General features: G+C 41.0%; 1 protein-coding gene across 1 annotated transcript in view; it reads right to left on the minus strand.

The window, feature by feature from the left end:
• The window catches only part of SLC2A12 (solute carrier family 2 member 12), a 65,632-nt gene that overhangs the window by 19,091 nt on the left and 22,654 nt on the right, over window positions 1-23,887 (minus strand). Inside the window, 1 exon segment of the mRNA NM_001314215.1 lies at window positions 18,123-19,463. Coding sequence (NP_001301144.1) covers window positions 18,123-19,463 — 1,341 coding nt within the window.

Consider the following 23,887-nt stretch of genomic DNA (forward strand, 5'->3'; position numbering starts at 1 on the left):
GGTATGGAAGAGAATCACAAGCAAAGGAACATGATTATTGTTGTTCTAATTAAGAAGGAATTCCAAAGTAACACTCCAAAGCCCTCCCCTCCACTCTGTGCCCCAAAGTCTCTCACCAGGTTCCTGCAGATTATATCCTCGGAGACCAGTGCAAAGATCAGGTAACCTTGCCCTGAGCTTTGCAAGAGAGAGGATCTGGCTCTAAGAAGAATGATAGCTGCGTAATTTTGGTGAAGCCTTTGTAACAAGGCTATCCTTGAGCAAGTACAAGATAAAAGTAAGTAAGTTCACTTTGTCGAAGACAAATCATCTATGCTACAGGCCAGTCCCCCAGGCTCCTTCCTGCCATGGGTATTTGATGCAGGTAGAGGTCCTGCTTTCAAACTGTGGTGTTGGAGAAGACTCTTGAGAATCCCTTGTCCTGCAAGGAGATCAAACCAGTGAATCCTAAAGGAAATCAACCCTGAATATTCATTAGAAGGACTGATGCTGAAGCTGAAGCTCTAAAACTTTCGCCACCTGTTGCAAAGGGCCCACTCATTGGAAAAGACCCTGATGCTGGGAAACATTGAAGGCAGAAAGAAAAGGGGATAACAGAGGATGAGATGGTTAAATGGCATCACCGACTTAATGGACATGAGTTTGAGTGAACTCCAGGAGATAGTGAAGGACAGGGAAGCCTGGTGTGCTGCGGTCCATGGGGTCTCAAAGGCGACTGAACAACAATGACAACATTAAAATAGCTTTAACAGATCTCAGAATCATAAAGAGTACAGGTTTTCAGATCCATAGAGAGTGAAATAAAAATCTGAAAGTGTTATTTGCAGCAAGGTAGAACTTACTGAAAGGATAAAGTCCGTCCATGGCAGTCTTAGGTGCAAGATGGTGCCAGAATTTTGTCTCCACTGAACAGTGGAAAAGGGCTGTGAGTACCCAGAGCAGAGGGAATGGAGAAGCTGTTTCAATTCGTAAGTAAACAGCAAAGAGGTATAAACTATCACAGGAATTTAATATACTGATATTTAATAATAGGTAGAAGTTTGGTTTTTTTAAAATCCCAAGTGTTTTTCCAATGAGAGAGCCTAATTCCTCACCACCAAAAATCAAGTTATTACCACATGCTCTCTCTGGAGTAGTCAGAGATATAATAATTCTTTCACAATGAGTGCAGCCATTCACTGCAGGTGAGCAGACCCTGCAACAATTCTCCTTGACATCTATTATTCCACCTTTTATCCTTCTCTTCCAGGACCACCTCTGCAATAGGTGCCTCTATAAATGTCTGCGTGAGTCTTTAAACTCTTCTCCAGGTTACAAGGATTGAGGAAATTTTGGACTTGCTGGGAGATGATTGTCCACAAATATTGAGACTCGTATTTCACTCGTATTCAATCACCAAGGTTGCCTGTCAGAACAGGCCTGATCCAGATGAAATCTGTGGTGGTTAGGGCTGCACAGAGTGCCATAAAATGACCATGAGGGACAAACTCGTTGAAGTGGCCCTGTGTGCAGCAGAGGACACAAACTTGGATAAATAGGGCCAATCAGTGGTAACGGCTGAGCTCTGCCATGTCAGCAGCCATGCTTATCTCCCCCTCCTCCTATATTTCGGCCACTGCTGAACATTTTTTTCCCACTGAGGCTGTCCTTTCTCTCCCTGTGCCTTCAGATGTAAACGCTGTAGCATTTCAGGCATGCTTTCCATTTGGCTTGAGCATTTCCTGAACCACGTGGCATGGCAGCCTCAGGTCTGAAAGACTCATGGAAGGCTTGAAACTCTTACCTTACCTTGAAACTCTTAGGGAACTCCTAGCAACTTGGAGGAAGTTCTACATTTAGGCTGTAGAGTTCTGAACAACCTGATGGAGCCAGTGTCCTATACTTTGTAGGAGTGAAGCCAAATCCTATGGCTTTTACTGACTTTGTAGGCAATGTGCAGCAAACCCAGCTCTCCTCTCACTGTAAAGAGGTACTTAAAATGTGAATTTGTAAGGGAGTATGCCCATTTCCTTCCAACTAGATGTTTAAATTATGATCTTATAAGCGACTTGAGTGGGAAAATCTTGTCCTTTAAAAATATACTCCTTCATAAGCCATCATCATGATTCCCAGGTAGCTCAGCTGGTAAAGAAATTGCCTGCAATGCAGGAGACCCTGGTTCGATTCCTGGGTCAGGAAGTTCCCCTAGTGAAGAGACAGGCTACCTACTCCAGTATTCTTGGACTTCCCTGGTGGTTCAGATGGTAAAGAATCCACTTGTAATGCAGGAGACCTGGGTTCTATCCCTGGGTTGGGAAGATGCCCTGGAGAAGGACATGACAACCCACTCCAGTATTCTTGCCTGGAGAATCTCCATGGACAGAAGAGCCTGGCTGGCTACAGTTCATGGGGTCGCAAAGGGTTGGACATGACTGAGCGACTAAGCACAGCACAGCAAACCACCATCCACAACATCAGCAATGATATTGCAGCTTGTCTTTACTTTTTGTATTTTTCCTTCTCTCAGTCTCTCTGGATTTTGCTCACTCCTGGCCGCTTTTAAAATAGATACCTTATTCAAGAATATTAACAAACCAAGAAAAGCAATGAAATAAAGCCTCAAGTTTCCCCAATCTTTCTATTCTAATGATTTCTAGTCAGAATCAATCAGAAATGATTTTCTAAAATATTTTAGGAGAAATTGGATTACATGGATTAATTGGATTAAACTTTAAATCCTTAAAAACATTCCAGAGTTAAAAATGGAACCCTATTGTGAACAGGTGCCAATTGGGAATAAGAACTGTGGTGGGGTCTCCAGGCTTTCATGCTTGTGTAGCCTTTAAAATAATTAGAAAAGCTAAGTACTTTCTTTCATCTATAAATCAACATCTCACTTTTTTTTTTTACCACAAATTTAAATGACAGCAAATATGCAATTTCAATGATTTTATTTATTTACTTTTGATGCCATTTAAACTCTATGTTTATAATAGAGAATATTTATATCACTCAAATAGTTCCAGTGGAATTTAAATACCATCTCTATTTGATAGTCATCTTCATCCATTTAAAAATATAGCAACATGGCATTTAACATAAAGTTTACATTTTTAAATAGATGAAATGTTCTCAAGAATAATAAAAATTGATGGGGAGTCGAAAATTTTTTATAATAGCAGTCTCACTACATTCTTTAAGTTAACAAAAAAAATTGTTGTAATGATGTATCAGTTGATAACTTGATTAGCTCAGCCCATAGGTTTGTTAAAAGCAGATTATTGGAAATATCTAAGCTTAAGAAGTATTATTATATAGTCACTAGAGTCATTTTTCTAGTCCACATCTACACCAATATCTCCAACTGCCTTTTTGATTAGTGTTCCTCAGGTTTTTATAGTTGGGGACACACTGTCATAATAAGATTTCTGGCAGGTAATGGATGTGCTTTCTTTTAAATGGAAGAATAGTTATTAGTGGGAAGATAAGGAAGAAGAAACTTTAGGAAACAGATTTTTCCTAAAGGTCAAGAAATTGATTTCCTTTAATGAATCACTGAAGGAAGATTCCAGAAAGTAGCCCCCAGGAGTATGCTTATCCGAATTTGCAGATATTTTGAACTAGAATTCAAAATGCAAAAAAGAGAAGGGAAGGAGTTACAAAAAAGTAATCCACTCTGGTTTACAGTATGATGTGAATAGCGTGCTTCACACATGACATTTTATGTTGCACTTTTCTTATGAATGATGCTTCAGTATTCATAATAAAAAGTATAATAAAAAGTATTATAGTTTCTAATGTTGCAAGTGTTCTTTGGAAAAATGCTTAATGTGTTCTGAAGAACAATAAAGTAACAAGTGAATACTGTGCTTATTAAGATAGGGTTAAAACTTTTACTCTATTTCTTTAATGTTTTCACTGTCTGATATTCATAATTTTAAAGGGCATGAGGCAACAATCATAGGGCAGGTCGGAGAGGAAAGCTAAACCCCAATGTGTTATATTATGTGAACAGTCATTTTTGATGGCAATGTAATAAATGGTGCGATTTCTGTGTTTAGCTGTGTTTGTGCTACAAAAATACAGTTTCAGATTCTTTGGTTCTTTTGGGAACCACTGTGCATTATCTAACTCCAAAGAGGAAAGTGAAATTTAATTAGCAACGGGCACATATTTCTCTTCTCTAAGTTTTTCCTCTTTTGCTTGGAGGCAAATTTAGTATAAAACCATTCAGATACTATTGTTGGTTTACTTTGCGTTACTGTAATGACTAACACCAGAGGACCACATAAATCACCACTTTAATCAAGCTAAATATCTTTTAACTTAATTAACTGGGGAGGAGGAGGAACAGTATTGGTATGAATTTTGGTGACAACTGAAACATAACACTTGAAAGAAAAAAATTATTTGGAAGATCTTAAAGGTAGACACACTTACCACAAACCCATTGGGTGAATATGATTGTATAATGGCTACATTTGATAATAAAATTCTTCTGTTTAAAGAATAATAATTTAATCAATATGCTTTTTCTCTAAAAGTATGTATTATTCCATAAGAATGGTAGGAAAAAGAAAAGATTGAACACTAAAAAAGTCTCTGACTGTAATGGTTTTGAGTATTAGAGGCCTGGAGCCTAGAAGGAAATATGAAGAATATCAAAATCTCTTTGGAAACATCTGATGTAATTCTGATCTGCAAGCCTTTGTTCTAAACCCTGTATATCTTGAAGTCTAGTAGCTAAGTAAACTTCCAAATTAGAACCTGCTGTTCCACATCCCTGGAATTGTCATCATCTTTAACTATGAAAACATCACATGAACAATTTCTTTTAGAAGAGCTCATTATTTAGTTATAAATTTTAGATTAAATGTTATGGCAAACGACTCATATGCTTACTACTGATAGCTATCCTCCAAAAGGCTGCTTAAACACCGCAAAACCAGACAAACAAAGCTAGGCTCTACAATCTTTGTGCCTTAAAAAGTTTCAAAGTTTTGTTTTAAACAGAACATTGTTTAATATGTTTTAGAATATTTGAGTTGAAAAACAATTTTTCATGGGTCTTGCATTTCAGTATGTTTCCTGAAAAAAGCACTGACTTTGTTCCAGACTGTCTTTCTAAGGATGTTCATATAATAAGCAGCCTTGGAAGATGGAGTGTCTCCTCTGGGCAAAAGTTTGCTTACTATTGCTTAAATTAATGTCTCCCTCCAAGGGAAAAATCAGGTTGGTTTACTGTTTATTATAAAAGACTTGGGTTCCCCAAGGTTGGGATTCTTCTCCTCTAAAATAACCCATTCTATGTGTAGGTGTCATCTGGCCTGGTTCATGATGTCAAGGCATTAGGGCTTGGGGAACCATGCAAATGCTGTTAACTCTGGCTATTGCTATTCCTAAGAGTAATAAGCTGTCTTTTGTCTCTGACCAAAGAGTCTAGGGTCTTTTGCCAAAATCCATGAAACTGAGACAGGCTAATTTGTAAACTTGCTAGTGGGCTCAAATATCAGCCAGTTTATAGTTCTTGAGAGCTGATTATTTGTAGCTATGGTATGAATTTTTTTTAAAGATCTTTTATTACCATTATTAACTTTAGACTTCCCGCTTACATCTGAGAAATTTTACATGATTCTTAAGCCTCAGATAATCCACTGAAATATTTCTATAAGCTCTAACACTAATTAAGTAAGGAAAAACAACCCCCAAATACCAGACTTAGACTTTTGAATATTTCTGCTAGGCAAACCGGGAAGAAATTATCTCAACACTTTTTTGGAAAGTGTCAAGTTTTAAAACATTCAATTACTAAACCAAGATAGGAATTATTATCCCATGATATAGCTAATCTCAGTCTTTTTTTCCACTTCAGGAGAAGGGTTGAATCTTATATTTGGAGAACATAATAGAAATAAATATTTTCTAATACCATACATTTTTTATGGCCTTAATTTTTGTAACTTTAAGACATGAAACTTCTTAAGTAGCCAAATGAATTAGAGATGGCTCCACATCCTCAATTGAGTAGCTTTACTCAGACATAACTTTTGGTCAAATGTGTATGAGGTTCCACTCAAACCACTTTTATTTCTGATGCCCTCTATATTGATACAAACTCATACTAGAGAAGATCAGGATATGTCAACAGCTGACTAGAGAGACAGCACCCCTACATCACAGAAGCTGAAAGAGTTCCAGAAACTTTTTTGGACTCATCTAACAAATATTTCTTAAGCCTTTACTGTGGGCCAGGCGCAAGGTTAGGCTCAAGGAAACAACAATGAACAAGACACCCAAGACACAGAGTCTAAATTAGTTGCACCAACTCAGAACAATAGAGAATTGGTTATTTCTCAGCCTAAATCACACCTTTCATCAAAGCCTCCAAATTTTTTGTAACATCTGTCTGATATACTAGAAGGCTCTCTCAACTGTAGGTAATGCAGGACTGAACCATACTTCAAGCAATACATGTGTTTTCTTTACTCTTGACCTAATTGGAATGATGCTTGGAAGGGAGGTGAGAAGGACCATGGCATCATAATTCAATATGGGGCTATGGAACATTTGTTATGTCTCCTGAAATGGCTTAAGCAAAATGCCAGCTGAGGTCAGTGCTTGGCATTACTGGAAACATCCATCTCATGTCTAGACTGTACGCAGATATTTAATAGCACTAATAACTAAGTGTATTGAGTCCATGCCACCCACCAGGCAATGCACTAGGTATACTCCATGCAAATATCTTTGTTCAACCTCAGTTAAACTGTGAGGTAGGTCAGGAAGCTGAAGCCTGGGGAGATGGATTGACTTGTCTGGAGTCCTACACCATGGAACTGCCAGTTCAGTGTCAGGAAGCTTGATGCCAATGTCTGGTCTGAATTCATGCACTTTGTTTACAACCTCTGCAGGCTTTCTTGCTCTCCTCCCAAAACTCCTCCTAAACCTTGAGTGACCCCCTTAAGGCCATTGATCTTATCCCTGATCCTTCTTTATTTGTCTCCATCACTCTTACTTCCACTTAAATGTTGACACTTCTCTCTTCTCGAAGCTGTATTATACATGTGTTTATTTTCTGTCTTATTGCCTGTCCCCACCACTAGCTCCATGCAGGGGAGGTGTGGCTTTCACTCATCCATCCCTGAGTCACCATCAATGGGCACCATGCCCAGTGGGTCATGACTGAGCCATTCACATGCGCTGGACAAGTGAGTGACCAGATGGATCCCCACCACCTTCTGCCCCTCTCCTCTCTTCCAGGTCCCTCCAAGATGCTTTCTTGCTGGAGCTCCTGCTTATTTGGAAAAAGAGATAGGGGGAGGTGATTTGGTGTCACCTGTCATTCAATCCTTAGGGTAAAGTTCTGCTTGAACTTGAGAATACAAAGGCAGTTAAAGGATAACAGTCATAGCCTCATTATGGAGCCTAATATGTGACCTTGGACAAATTACTTCAATCTGCTGTAATGAAAAGATATTAGTCATAAGATAAGAAGAAGAGGTTAATTAATTAATTTATGGACATAGGAGTTCTTGGATTTTGAAAAAAGACCCTAATAATTGTTTTGAAAAGAACAGTCACACACATTTTTCTGAGTTACAGAGGCTATTTTAAGGAAGGCAGCTACACAAGTATTACCTCAAATGAACTCATGAGATAATAACTTTATGCTTTGGGTTTGGACTCATTTCTGCTTTACTTTTGAAGCCTAAGAAGAAGACAAATCTCTGTGTGGCTCTATATCCTCACAATGTCAGGGATCTTTGGTTCTACCCTGAAGCTTGAACTACAATAGAAAAGTATTCATTACTAGAAGGAGCTAAAATGATCAGAATCACCCCAGAAAGAGTGGAGAGTCAAGTTAAGATTTTGAACATATTTTAAAGGGAGAAATGAGTCGTGTAAAACAGAATGTTTCATAAAAGTCTCTAATAGAAGCAGTGGGGTATATATTGTGATTTCATTTGATGGAAGAGTTTTAGTATGAGTTATAGGAGGGCAGAAGTCCTTAACCTCTATGAACCCCTTCAGCAGGCTCATGAAACCTATGGATTCCTCTGTAGAATAATATTTTAAATGTATAAAATAAAATATGTAAGATTACTTGGTAGCAAATTTAAGCCCCCTTCTGAATTCTAGATTTCAGAGTACCCCAATTATTCTAGACTCAGGCAAACAGAGGACCAGAAAGTGAAATAATGTAGGGCATACACTTTAGCCTAAAAATAGAAATACTTTTGACAAGAGAAACTATGTTGTGATCTAATACAATGAAGGAATGTTGTTCTAAGCCAACCCATATTTTAAAAGATTTAATAAAGATGATTTAATTTTGCTTTTGAGTTTTCTTTGGAACAGCAAGTACTTTTCTCTTTATACCCCTGTTGACACAAAGGATTTGCTTCTATTACAAGTAATAAACTCTCTAAATGAAATACCTGAGCAATAATCGCATCAGGTTAATAAGTTTTATGATGCATTCATGATCTGGCATGAAAATTTGCTCTTAATAAAAATATTCTTTAAATTTCAAATCATTTGTGCCAATACTCTAGAATACAATTTTGGTTACTGAATTGGAATTCTTATGGCATGGTTTCTTTGGAAAAGAAAAAATTAACTACAATATGAACATGGACATAAATGCCTAACTCTTAGCAAGAAAAGAAAGGAGAATTATTCAGATCTCTTCTAAAAACTCTAGCAGAATTGATCGTCTCAAGCCATCAATGTGAATTAACTGCTTGTTTTCCTTAAAGGGAATGGTGGCTCAGCAGTAAAGTTCAGTTCAGTTCAGTCGCTCAGTCGTGTCCAACTCTTTGCGATCCCATGAATCGCAGCATTCCACGCCTCCCTCTCCATCAACAACTGCCAGAGTCCACCCAAACTCATGTGCATCGAGTTGGTGATGCCATCTAGCCATCTCATCTTCTGTCATCCCCTTCTCCTCCTGTCTCCAATTCCTCCCAGCATCAGGGTCTTTTCCAATGAGTCAATTCTTCACATGAGGTGGCCAAAGTATTGGAGTTCCAGCCTCAGCATCAGTCCTTCCAATGAACACCCAGGACTGGTCTCCTTTAGCATGGACTGGTTGGGTTGCCATTTCTTTCTTCAGGGAATCTTCCCAGATCCTGGAGAAAGAAATGGCAACCCACTTCAGTATTCTTGCCTGGGGAATCCCAAGGACAGAGGAGCCTGGCGGGCTACAATCGATGGGGTCACAAGAGTTCGACAAGACTGAGTAACTAAACCACCACCACATTCTGTCTCCTACTGCTTGCCTTCTAGCCTCAGGTGTGAATATCTGAATCAGTGCTTGAAACAGCAATCACAAGTGGAAGAAATCAGGAGATGATGGGTTATTTCCCTTTCCCAAATGCAAACCTCCTTCAAACCTGAGAGTCTCATCCCATTAGCTTTGCTTTTGTTCTAAGAAATGCTCTGAAAGACTCTTCTCCATGTGAGAGCAAAAAGCAGAGGTGTCAAAAAAAAAAAAAAATCTAGTACTGCTTTTAGATACTCTGTCTGAAATTCCCAAATAACTCTTTATGACTTGACAAATGCCCTAAGTGCTTCCAACTACTTGTTTCTGAGCACTGCTAATTCTCTTGCATCTTCTCTTAGAGGCCACAACAGAAAAGGATTTTTAGAACTCATGCCCAAATTGAGACAGGAGGGAAGGGGGCAGGGCACAACCTTTAAAAGAATGACAAGGCCATTGAGGGTATGATAAAGGCTGGTTAGAAGAGATTAGACCCAAAATGGCAGAAGATTGACTTTCAGTGAACCTTAGGCTCATTATATGCTCATTATAATATATTAGCATGTACAAAAGGACACACCCACAGGCACCATGACAGTTCTGAGGCTAACCATAAAAGGTCAGAGTGGGCAGTGGCTCAGTTCCTGGAAATCTCAGTCCCCTTCTTCAAAATAGTTGGAATAATTCTCCCACTTATTAGCCTATGAAATTATCCAGCTCATACAAACTAACCACCCCATATTTTGGGGCCTCTCGCCTTCTGAGATGGCTTGAACTCTTTCTGTGGAGTATGTTTCTCCCTAAATAAACCTGCTTTCCTATTTACTTTTCAGGACAGATTCCTTTTGCCTGACCTCTTGTATCCTTCACAAGTGTCCTATATTAATAAACCTACTTCTTGCCCGTCACTTTGTCTCTTGCTGAATTTTTTTCTGCAGCAAGATATAAATAACCTGAGGTCCATTAAGTCTTGTGACCAGGTGTGTGGTTTCATCTGGGAGACTGTGGGTTCAAGGCCCCTCTTAAGCCAGAAATTGTGGGTTCAAGTACCAACTGAAGTGCAGCTGAATTGGGAGTCCCACCCAAAGGACTGAGGTTAGAAGACTGTGGGTTTGAGTCCCAAATTGGGGTGTGTGATTGCAAAGTGATGGATTGTTCTGCAAAAACTTGATGGTTTCAGGACATACAGGCTTTTCTGTGGCAACCTAGTGACCGTAGCTTTGTTAGTACCTAGCCTACCAACTAGATATAGCTTGACACAGATAAAGAAACACAGGCCAAGACTTTTCCTGTATATTCATCTTTGTTTTAAAGTTCTTTCGCTCTCCTCCTTAGAAACATGAATGTACCCCTGCATCATTTTCAAACAAGTGGTGCTAATTAAAGAACCTGCCTGCCAATCACGAGACAAAAGAGATGCAGGTTTGAATCTGGCTTGGGAAAATCCCCCCGAGGAGGGCATGGCAACCCAGTTCAGTATTCTTGTCTGGAGAATGCCATGGACAGGGAGGCTGGTGGACTACTCTTGGCACAAAGAGTCAGACAAGACTGAGCAACTTAGCACTCAGCATGACTTCAAAGGACAGAAGGAAAAAATATGAGATGTCATGTCTCCCCTCCAAGAGCTTACAATCCAGTAACCACATTCTGGTTAATAAACCAGTAAACACTCAAAAGCAATACACTGTTTCATTAAGGACTAAGTTGCTATCACATGCTAACTTTCATTTACATCATACACTACAGGATCCAAAACACATGCCTATGCGTTGGCTCCCTTGATACTCACCTATACTCTGTGATGTAGGACAGGTGTTATTATGCCTAGTTCATGGATTTAGAGGAGAAGGCAATGGCACCCCACTCCAGTACTCTTGCCTGGAAAATCCCATGGACGGAGGAGCCTGGCAAGCCGTAGTCCATGGGGTCACTAAGAGTCGGACACGACTGAGCGACTTCACTTTCACTTTTCACTTTCATGCATTGGAGAAGGCAATGGCAACCCACTCCAGTGTTCTTGCCTGGAGAATCCCAGGGGTGGAGGAGCCTGGTGGGCTGCTGTCTATGGGGTCGCATGGAGTCGGATATGACTGAAGTGACACAGCAGCAGCATGGATTTAGAAACAGCTTCAGAGAAAATAAATGACTCAAAAATCACATAACCAGTAGGCAGAAGAACTGAGATTAGAACTCAAGTTTTCTGGTTGCAAATTCAGGCTCTTTGTAGCCCAGAACTGAACTACTCTACACTAGAAATAACTGTTGGTTCATATGAATAAAGACCTTGAAGAAAGGAGCAAATTCATAGAGGAGATAAGACTTTCACCGAGCTTTCAAGAAAGGAGGGATTCGGGGAGACTAGATGCAGAATGAAAAGAGGTCACAAGTGCTTTCTGTCTCCTGACCTGGGTATGGAGCAGTGGAAAATAAAAATGCATAGAGAGCAAAGCATTGCCTCATGTCACAACTCTTTGTATCCTAAGGAATCTAAATGTATTTCTATGTGAATGGTAGCCCTGGAAGAAAAGCCTATAGGCTATGATGTAAATGGTTGTCTTGGAGTCATGCAGATACCCTGATGGAGTTGGATGGATGATGGAAGGTCTTGAAAATCACACTTCCTTTCCTTCCAGGATGTGTGATATCATAGTAGAAAGAGAATGGAATTAGGCTTCAGATAGATACCCAGAGATCTAGTCCTAAATCTCTGTGATCTCAATCTCTCAGAATTTCTTATTTCTTTTCTATAAAAAGAAAATGTAGAGTACAGCATTTCTAGTCTTCTTTCCATCTTGAAAATGATTTGACTTTTCTGATATGGAAGAAAGTGGGAAGTCATGGTAGAGTCATGAGCTGCGGTGACATGAGGAACATGGTTGTTTAGGGAATACTGGTATGGTGGATGATGTATGCAGAAAGGCTGGAAGGGGAAAGAACCACAGGAAGGGCTTCCCAGTAATCTCAGGATGAGACCATAAAGTATAGATGAGGATGGCAGAAAAGAGAAGGACAATATGAACAGAGGAGTCCATTTCGAGGGAAAATACAAGAACGTTTGATCATTGACTCCATCAGGAAATGGTCCCAGAGCGTTAGAACTGAGGACTGGCAGAGTGATTACCCCATGGAAAACAAAGACAAGTCTTCTTGGCATAAGGGGAATAAGAATTCAGGAACAGCTTCTTTGTGTTCAGCTGACAGTGAAGCATCAAAATGGAAAAGTCCAGCACTCATTGGGAAAAAAGGAACAAGAAGTCATGTGAGGTGATGGAACTGGAGATACGTGACGATCGTCAGCCTGAGGGAGACAATTAACATTCCTGAGAAAATAAATATGAAAGCTTTTATCATGCATTAGCAAAAGAGTGTCTTTGGTTTTATAGCTAAAGAAACAAAAGCCAAGAGACAGTAATGAAATGATCTAACCTCTTTTTTAGAACTAGATGGAATGGAAGCTAGTCATATATTTTAACAAGCAATGTTTAATTAAAAGAAATAAATGTCTACACAGAAGACAGAATACAATCTTTGATCCTCTGAAATATTTCTTTCCAGATTCATATTTATTCTCTTAGTCGAGTTTATCACCTGACTATTTTGTCCTATGCCAATTTAGCTAAGCTGGAACTACATTTCCCAGAATTCCCTTCCCCATGTAGTTCTGGGTGAGGGTTGGCCAAAAGAGAAATTTGCCTGAGACTTGGAAGGCCAAAGTGACACTGAGCCCTGTGCTTGGGGGGTTGGCACCCTGGATATCAGTGCAGGATGTATAAGTTGTTATATGCTGGTTGTCCTTGTTGGCATGGAGGAGCAGCCAGTACACCCAGATCTCCTCCTCCAACTTCTCCAAGGACCAGGCCAGGCACATGGGAGGGGTCTGTGGAAAAGGATGTGGGTTTCCTGCAGGTGGCCTGCATCATCAGAACTGACATGGTGAGAGACAGATGTGGGTTACCATTTCTCCTTAGGGATTCTTGCTTGTCCTAGCAGGGTCCCTGGTCTTTGCTGTCCCTGCTCCAAGTCCAGCTTTTCCTCCCACCTGCCCTGCTGCCCTGCAGAAACTTCAGGCAGCATCCAGATGCAGAGGGTGCAGGCTTCCCAGACTCCACCAGCTTTCCTCTGAGGCCCTGATGAGCGACCTTCTCTCTTTCCTCTAACTGTCCCTTCCAGATCTGTGCTTTCTCAGCAGCTCCCACAATTATGTGATGTCTAACCCCTGCAGAAAATTCCTTATCTCATATCACTCATAGTGGTTCTACTTTTCTTATAGAATTTCTCACAGTGTCTTCTCACCAGGCCTTTGTCTAGCAAGCCTCCCTTTAATTGACTGTACTTGTGCATTTCACTTATTCTCAAGGTATCATCAGCTATCAGAAAAGGATGATGAGATTTTTAAATGCATTTTAATATTTCTAAATAGGCATCATGATAGACGGGGAACCAATATCAAAGTTTGGGCTACCATAAGGTTTAGGGACACTATCTATTGGCTACTGGTGACTGAGCTGGAAACCTCCATAGTGCCCAGAACTACCCAGGTGCAGCTGTTAACAGAGAGAAAGAAACACCTATCTTGTTTAAGCTACTTTCATTTTGGTCTTTGTTGGAGCTGAGCTTGAATTTCAACCAATATACATGCTAAAATATTTTAATTGTTTAGTTATTCAAATAAATGCATGTCAAAACCTTCTGCATTTCATTATTTTCCTTCTCTTTTAGCCCATAGTTCAATCTTGTAAAAAATGTACATGCTCACTTACCTAGCAGAGCTTCAGAAAAAGAGACTACCTCTATCTTGCATAAAATGCAGTGGCTCATTTAATGACTTCATGCAATGGACAATAGTACACAATTTTCATTTATTCCTATTTCTAATACATCTTCTGGCATCTGGTCCCATCACTTCATGGGAAATAGATGGGGAAACAGTGGAAACAGTGTCAGACTTTATTTCTTGGGCTCCAAAATCACTGCAGATGGTAATTGCAGCCATGAAATTCAAAGACGCTTACTCCTTGGAAGGAAAGTTATGACCAACCTAGATAGCATATTCAAAAGCAGAGACATTACTTTGCCAACAAAGGTCTGTCTAGTCAAGGCTATGGTTTTTCAAGTGGTCATGTATGGATGTGAGAGTTGGACTGTGAAGAAAGCTGAGGGCCAAAGAATTGATGCTTTTGAACTGTGGTGTTGGAGAAGACTCTTGAGAGTCCCTTGGACTACAAGGAGATCCAACCAGTCCATCCTAAAGGAGACCAGTCCTGGGTGTTCATTGGAAGGACTGATGCTGAGGCTGAAACTCCAATACTTTGGCCACCTCATGCGAAGAGTTGACTCATTGGAGAAGACCCTGATGCTGGGAGGGATTGGGGGCAGGAGGAGGAGGGGACGACAGAGAATGAGATGGCTGGATGGCATTACCGACTTGATGCACATGAGTTTGGGTGAACTCCGGGAGTTGGTAATGGACAGGGAGGCCTGGTGTGCTGCAACTCGTGGGGATGTAAAGAGTCGGACACGACTGAGCGACTGAACTGAACTGAACTGAACTGAACTGAATACATCTTCAAGGAGAGGACTGAACTAGCAATTAATGGTTACCATCAGGACCAATACAGTTCTGTCTGTTTTGTTCATTTTATAAACAAGACATGTTTTCATGTGAGCAAGTCACTTAACTTCTCTGAGATTCAGTGTCTTCATTTGTAAAATCTGGTGAATGTTTTTCTTCCCAGGCTTGTTGTGAAACCTCCAAAACATGTGAAAGATTCCTAGAGCAGTGTTTGATATAATATTAGTTGACTCTAAAGTTTAAATTATATATATATATATTTTTTTAATTAGTGTAGAATAATATTTGAGGAATTCTAGAAGGTAAATAATAAACAGCCTCCAATAATTTTCCCCCAAATCAGACTGAACTTCCTAAAAGGGGAACTCTTGCTCTAATACAGTAATGTATCAAATGATATATGGTGTAACTGAAGAATTACTGCACTTTACAAAGTTATCCAAAAACTAAAGAGAAGAGTAGCATGTGCTCAGGAGGATTCTTATAATGACCAGGCTGGCTCTGGAAGTTTAAAATCAGTGTTTCTCATATTATAATATGTAGCATGTATTAATCTCTGCCAGTCTGAGAGGTTCCCTGAATGAAAACAAACCAAGAAAAGGCATTCTTTTCTTAGATTCTTAGTTGATCTGTGATATTTCGAAAGACTAGATCAAGAAACCTGATGTAAAAAGGAAATATTTTTACTTTTATGATAAATATATAGGTGAAAAAGGGCTTCCTTGGTGGCTCAGACAGTAAAAATCTGCTTGCAATGCGGGAGACCTGAGGTAGATCCCTGGGTTGGGAAGATCCCCTGGAGGAGGGCATGGCAACTCACTCCAGTATTCTTGCCTAGAGAATCACCATGGACAGAAGAAGCTGGTAGGTTACAGTCTGTGGGGTCGCAAAGAGTCGGACTCGACTGAGCGACTAAGCACAGAGGGGAAAAAAGATGCCAGCAAAGGAAATCAATGGAGCAATAAATACTACCTCAAGTTTATCAAGTGAGCAAAGATTATCGTACTTATTGATATAGAAAGGTCCATAGACAAGGCTAAGCTGTTCCTTGGTAAAAGCTAGCACTCATATCTTGCTCTTAAAGTAGACTTTAATGAGTTTCTGAAAATAATTTTAAAAAGGTGCTTACTCATTTGTTTCATTAGCTGTATGTATCAGAGTTGACAGATAAGCATTGTTATTACTGCATTTTATGGCTCCCCAAAATTCATATATTGAAACCCTAAACCCCATTGGATGATATTTGAAATGGGGCCTTTGGGAAGTAATTAGGTCATAAGGGTGAAATTTCCATGATGGAATTATTACTGTTATAATAAGAGACACAAAAGATATAGCTACTTCTCTCCTCTCTCAGTCTCTCTCCAACACACCAAGAAGTCTGCCTCCACAATACAGGAAGAGGGAGCTGCCAAGGACTGAATCTCCTAACTCCTAATCTTGAACTTCCCAGCCTCCAGACTGTGAGAAATTAATGTTTGTTCTCTAAGCCATGGCGACCCAAGCTGATTAAAACAAGCGTCTCACAGGTACACACCCAAGTAATCGAATCCTGAAATAATGGTAGAAACTTGTTTCCAGGAAACTGTTCATTAATGGTATTTATCATTTTCAGCCTTAAGAAGAAGTATCAGGGTCCAGGAATCTGTCAGAGAGATCAGGGGTTGACGGCACTGTAGTGTTTCCTCTATCTTCCCAAGCACAGTCCTTTATGGGGAAATCTGCCTACCCATATTGCAAAAGAAAGGGCCAGCTTCAGGACATCAATGCTTTAGATCATGTGATCCAATCTAGCCATCACTGCTTATACCAGAACAACCAGTTATGACTTGGCATAGCAAAGAGCAGTGTAGATCAGATTCCTTCTCTGGAATCTGAATGAATCAATATCTAGAGACTGATCTCACAAAGAAGTAGGAGTAGAAGCTAAAAGATGAGGAAGCAGAGAATTGAAGGGAAGGCCACATTGGCTATGTGCAAGTCCAGCCATTAATGAACTCAGATTAAGCAGGCCAAACCTGCTGATGGTTGAACAGAATGAAGCAGACACAGGGAGCATAGCTCAATCCATTCAACCAAAACCTCCTTGAAGACAGGACAGTATCTGTCTTGCTCATTACTGTTTCCCTATCATTGAGCATAGTTCCTGGTTATTAAAACAATTAGTCACCTAATCTACATTATTTCAGTGAAAAGCTAACAGTGGATCTCTAGGTCAAGCCCTTTTCCAGAAACACTATCCAGTGTCTGGCAGCTGCATGTGTTCATGAAATTCCTTCTCCTTCAACACAGCCTACATCTTCTTATTATTCCTGAGCTTCCAACACTTTTCTTTTTTGGAGCAAATATATCTGCTCCTTGATCATTGTAAACAAACATTTCAATATCAACTCTGTGTAAATGAGGGAAGAAAGGAGGAAGTAAGAAAGAGGGATGGAGAAGAATGAGGAGGGAGAGAGAGAGATGCAGACCGAAGCTAAGGGTGGTAGTGAAAGACTGCCCTTGGTTTTTAAGCCCATCATTTTCCAATGAGGTGCAAAAAAAAAAAGAGCTTTCACAACTTCTCTACAGAGAGGTTTAGAGTTTGGATGAGAAGCTAAAAGATTAAAGAACTGCAACAACCAACTTATGCTAGCAAACTCTAGATAAAGTTTGCTGAAGAGAAGTAATTAAACTTTGTCATTGCAATAGACCGACTATATCAAATAAAACAGTCTTGTAGTACCTCCGTCTAGACTGTTTGCACTGTTTTCAATGGGAATACGTGGATTCCCATTCACCCATTTAACAGAGTAAAGTCCTGGGAGGTTATTCTAGTGATCAAATATTGTCCTTTCCCAAATAACGCCTTCTTAATTCCCTTCTTCATTATTACTGGAATGCATCCATTATTGTGTCTTTGAAAAAATCTAAACACAATTTTTTTCTTCCACCTTCAAAGAAACTAGAGAATTACACAGAAGAATATGTCCCAGTAAACTTAGACTTCATAAAACAATATATTCTCTTGAACAACATGTCTTTCGCGGTCTGATTCCTTCCCAATTAATTAATAGTAAAGCATCTTCATCTGACAGATAGGAAGCTCCTCATTGGTTGGATACTAGCCCTGCACATTTCACAAAGCAGATATAATACAGGTGTATTTTCCTCATTACCAGAGACATGAGGTGGCCAATACTACTCCTGGCTTGCTTCTAGTATTTCCATGTATGAAGTATTATAGCAGTAGGATGTGCTGACTGATCAAAAGTAATTGGTAACATTCATAAGGCAAGAGAGGGAAGGAATAAAAACTAAAATACTTACTTGGTCCTAGACCAATTGAAAAGGCAGCAACGTAAACAAGCAAGCTGGCTAAAGAAAGCCATTTCAAAAAAGTGGGGACATCTGCAGAGTCTGTGACGATCTGGTACTCAGTTTGGCTTAGTCCAGCATTTGGTAAGGATGCCAGGGTCGTTTCTCCTCTCCCATCTATGTCATTTCTCGTGGGCCTCGGTGAGCTTCTGCTGTGGAAAGTCATCCCTTTAAAGGATTCTCTAAGAGTGTCATTGCTGGCTGATAAGTTACCTGGTCCATGAAACACAGACTCATCCAAGGACTGGTTGATAGGACTATGGTTTCTGCAGATACTGGTGAAGTTCATGTGGATGTTGAGATTCACGATGCCCATGGTCATCAACGAAGCTGCCATCACAGAGGAACCGATACACAGGAAGGTTTTGCTCCCAACCTGGTCTACGAGAAGTGTGGCTGGGACGGTGCTGATGACCTTGACGACCCCAACTCCCGTGGAGGCGAGGCTAGCTGCCTCATTGCTTTGGAAGCCAACGGACTTCAAAACAGTAGATGCATAGAATAATATGTTTGGCTGGCCAGTGATCTGTACAAAAAATACCAGTGTTAAGCCTATCATGATTCGGGTCCTCATGTTGTCTTTTGAACGAAACAGATCCCAAAAACTGTACTGATATTCATCTTTCAGGGAAGACTTTATCACAGTGAGTTCATCGGTTGTATCTGAGATAGCTCTCAGCTTTCCAAGAACCTTACTAGCAGCTTCTTCATGTCCCTTCATCACCAGAAATCGAGGACTTGGAGGAAGAAAGTACATTGCAATGGCTTGCAAAACTCCCAAGGGAATAACAAGGCCGAACATGTATTTCCAGCCATGGGAAATGTTGGCAAATGCATAATTTGAAATGTAGGCAAAAAGAATGCCGATGACAATCATCAGCTCGTTCAGCGACACGAGAAGGCCTCTTCTGTGTTGGGGAGCAATTTCTGCGATGTAGACACAAGTGGCGGTGGAGGAGAGTGAGATGAAAACTCCAATAGCAATGCGCCCCCCTATAAGAGTGGTGTAAGATAAACTGATAATCAAGACCAGGCTCCCAAGTCCAAGAAGGCAGGAGGACAAAATGATGGTGGCCCTTCTCCCGTACCTGTCAATCAGGACCCCTCCAATTAGAGAGGCCAGGAGGGCCCCGATAAGCAGGGAGCTCACCACCATTTCCTGCTCATGGCAGGTCAGGACTAACAAGGTTCTTATTTGCAGAAGAGCCCCAGAGATGATCCCAAGTTCATACCCCACCAGGAAGCCGCTGACAGCAGCTGTGACAGACGACAGGAGAGTATACATGCCACAACCTACGAGCAGAGAGAAGAAACAGGTCAGTTCTGAATTGCATCCGATGGAGACTCAGCCTCGTCTAAGTACATTTTCTATAGCACTGATAAACACATATATGTGAAAGTCACTCAGTCATGTCTGATTCTTTGCAACCCCATGTACTATACAGTCCCTGGAACTGTCCAGGCCAGAATACTGGAGTGGGTAGCTGTTCCCCTCTCCAGGGAATCTTCCCAACCCAGGGATCAAATCAGGTCTCCTGCAGGCGGATTCCTTACCAGCTGAGCAACTAGGGAGAACCATAAACACATATAATTATAGTCAAATAATACAGTAACCAAAACATGATTAGATAAAGAAGGAAAAGTCCTTTTTCTTTCATTTTTGGGGAGGAGGGAGTGGAGGCATTTACATGGTTTGTGTGTGTGTGTGTGTGTGTGTGTGTGTGTGTGTGTGTGAGAGATGTGACATTGGTTTTCGTTTTGCACAGACCCATATGTGAGATAAACAGAAGACCGATGATGGGGCCTGAACAAGCAAGAACGCAGTTTTGTTCCTGCTCTGGTGTTGGATTGGAAATTCACAAAGCCTGGTTCCTCAGGTCCTGCTGTCTAAGGCAAACCCTTGAGGGCAGGATACAGAGGGAAGCAGTCTCTGGAAGGGCCTCAGTCTGCCCAGTGTGGAATCTGGGGGAAAATGAAGCACAGCGTCCAGGAAACCTGCCCTCCTGTCTCCTTGGCCAAAATTCAGCCACCCCTGGCTTTGCTGAAACACAGGAGGCTGTTGGGGAAGACCAGGGTGTGAGTGCCTTCGCAAAGTCCGGGCTGGGTCAGAAAGAAGGGGTGGGGAAGAAGAACAAAAGGGGCTTTGTATTGTTTCATTCATTTGAGGTTAACATCTGAGGGAAAATGGCAAAATGTTATTGTTGTTGTGTGACTAAGTCAGGTCTGACTCTTTGTGACCCCATGGACTGTAGCACACCAGGCTTGTCTATCCTCCACTATCTTCCAGAGTTTGCTCAAATTCATTTTAACAGGCAAAATGTTAAGTCATTAATTTTCAGTGGTAGGTACACCGGTGTTTGTTACATGTTTGTAATTTACTCTGGGCACCTGATGCAAAGAGCCAATTCATTGGAAAAGACCCTGATGCTGGGAAAGATTAAAGGCAAAAGGAGAAGGGGGCGGCAGAAGATGAGATGGTTAGATAGCATCACTGACTCAATGGACATGAATTTGAGCAACCTTTGAGATACAGCAGAGCACAGGGAATCCTGGAGTGCTGCAGCTCACGGGGTTACAAAGAGTTGAATGTGATTTAGTGACTGAACAACGACTTGTCACAACAGAAAGGAAACAAACAAACAAACAAGACAAAAAGCCAGGGAAAAGCATCGCAGGCAGAGGAAGCAGTAGCTTCCAAGGTCTGAGCACAAGGAAGCTTAGGGCATGTTTCAGGAACTATCAGATGCCAGGATGCATGGGGCACAGCCTGAGCTTGGATAGGGAAGCAGAGGTGGTGTGTGTCAGTGAGCATGGGTAGGTACAGAGGCCAGATAGACTTCATGCTGGACCTGGCAGATCACAGTGACAATTTTTATTGTATTCCCAGTACAGAGGGTGCATGCCTACTGACCAGTGAAAGGGAAGGCATTCTGAGCTTCTTGCTTTTGTGTGGAGACTAGTTCTTCAAGGGGCAAGACTTGTAGCAGGGGAGGGTAGTTTGTAACCTTAGTGTTGATAGGAAACAGTGCCAGCTTGCATTTGCTTGCATTTGGGTGTGGGGAATGGAATTGATGACAAGTGGACACGACTGAAGCGACTTAGCAGCAGCAGCAGACAAATTCAAGAGTTAATTTGAAGGTAAAAATGATGACATTTGCTCATGAATTGTGGTAAGGAAGTGGATCAGAATCAAGATGGCTCCCTGGTTTGAGCAGTCGTTTGGGTTACTTTATAATAGTACCCTGTACACGGGCTTACGTATTATACTATACAGGCAATAGACTGACCTAGGGAAGAAGGCCAGGGGACCTGGCTGTGGGTGGGAGTGAAAGGAGAAGCGGAAATCAGAAGTTCCATATTAGACTTGCTAAAATGTTTGTTTTCCCTGTAGAATGTTCAGATTAAAATATCAGGTAGCGGATTGAGCATACAGATTTGGAACTTAAGAGACAAGTCAAGCCTGGAGAGATGTATTGGGGATTCAGCAATGTGTATGTGATATTTAAAGCCATGGGAAGGGATGAGATCACTTTGGGAGACAGAACAGAGAAGCAGGAGAGACAGGACAAAAGATGAGGATATAAGGAACACCAGCATTCAGAAGAGGAGACAGCAGCAAAGGCAACAGAGAAGAAGCAGAACTGAGATATGTGTGAAATGGACTAGAAACATGTACTTGGACACACAGTTATCACAGGCTGAGCTAGGGCTGAGATTGTGCCATTCTGGAGTAGCAGATATAGTTTTAAAATGCTGTTTAGCTTTGGTGAAAGGAGCAGGTCAAATAAAGGTGATCTGAAACCACTTTCCCCTGCTACAAGTATCGAAGGTACTTCACATCTCTGGGATCCTGATGGCATAAGGAAAATGAAAGACTCCAGAAATAAAATTTTAAAAGCATCAATTATTTAGATGGAGGAGCAAATAAAAATGCAATAATCCACAATAAAATAAAGTTGAGGTATGAGCATTGTGAACACAAGCCATTAAAATGAAACTACATCAGCAACTTATTCAGCTAATCGGAAAACAGGTATGAAAAATCCCTACACAGCAGGTGTTATCTCTTTATATGTAACACAATGAAACAAAACAAATGTGGTTCTTACCCCCCAAGAAACTTAACATTCTAGTGATATCTCTATTATTTTTCATGTCTCTTTTAATTTTCATGTGCAAAATCACTTTACAGTACTCTTGTGCCCTCAGTTTCCACATAAATTATTTTCCCACATAATCTTAAAATTCTCAGCAACAGATTCTTCTACCAAAAGGAGATTTGGATCAGATTTTCATATTCAGATAAGAATATTGTATTTCTTTGTATCTTTTCTTGTCATTGTTCATTTTATCTAAGTCTGATGTGTTGATTAGGGTGTGTGCTTTGGCGATTCATCTCCAATATTCAGATTGGAGAAATAGTGATTCTGGAGACTGATGCACCTGGGGAACAGGTTGCATGAGGCCCCTCAGAGGGGATTTAGAGGGACAGAGGGCTGCATGAAAGTACTGAGTCAAGGACCTGGGGGAAGAGATGCCAGAGCTCTGTGAGCAGCAGATGTCTTTGCCACATTGTCCTTCTCCTTCCTCTTCCTTAGTTTCTCCCTCTTGTTGGATGGGAAATAGTGCTTCCCTACAGAAAGAAAGACCCTTTGAGTTATATCCAGATACTCCTTGATGCTCTATCATTCTACTTTAGAGAGAGTTGAGGTGGTGGATTAAGTGGGCAAGCAGGTGGAGGAGGGTATAAGTCCCAGGCCCAGCTTCTTGTGGTCTGGGGGAAAAAGCTCCTGACAGAACAGAGACATAGCCTTTTCTTCAGCTTTCTGGACTTAACTCCATATGCCTAGTTCTTTTATTCAGAGTTCATAGGACACTGACAGACTAGGGTGTGTGCAAAGGGTCTAGAAACCATCCCAGTTTTTCATCGGTCCTCTTGATATCCAGCAGCTAGTGCTGAGTACAATTCTTCAGAGATATAATAAAATGTCTCTATATGAATTGATAAAAAATTATCTGTACAAAATTGCAAGTTTTTAAAAATTATATGTCACAATATTATCTATCTATCGATCTATCTTTTCATACTGTTCATGGGGTTCTTAGGGCAAGAATACTGAGGTGCTCTGCCATTTCCTTCTCCAGTGGACCACGTTTCATCAGGCCCTCACTAACAGGGACATGCCCTTCAACCACTCAGCATAGCCGGATGACATGCCCTGGGCCCTGGCTGTCCCACCAAAGAAGTGGTGTTGGAGAAGATACTTGAGAGTCCCTTGGACTGCAAGGAGATCTAAGCAGTCCATCCTAAAGGAAATCAGTCCTGAATATTCACTGGAAGGACTGATGCTGAAGCAGAAACTCCAATACTTTGGCCACCTGATGGAAGAGCTGACTCATTGGGAAAGACCCTGATGCTGGGAAAGATTGAAGGCAGGAGGAGAAGGGGATGACAGAGGATGAGATGGTTGGATGGCATCACCAACTCAATGGACATGAGTTTGAGCAAGCTCTGGGAATTGGTGATGGACAGGGAAGCCTGGTGTGCTGCAGTCCATGGGGTTGAAAAGTTGGCGACACTTAGTGACTGAACAATCACCTATTTATCTAGGTAATTTGCCTTCAACAGCTGCATCCCAGGCTTCCCTGTTGGCTCCTTGGTAAAGAATCTGCCTGCCAATGCAGGAGACACAGGCTGCCAATGCAGGAGACACAGG

This window comes from Capra hircus, chromosome 9 (assembly GCF_001704415.2).
Source record: "Capra hircus breed San Clemente chromosome 9, ASM170441v1, whole genome shotgun sequence".
Classification (NCBI taxonomy): Eukaryota; Metazoa; Chordata; class Mammalia; order Artiodactyla; family Bovidae; genus Capra; species Capra hircus.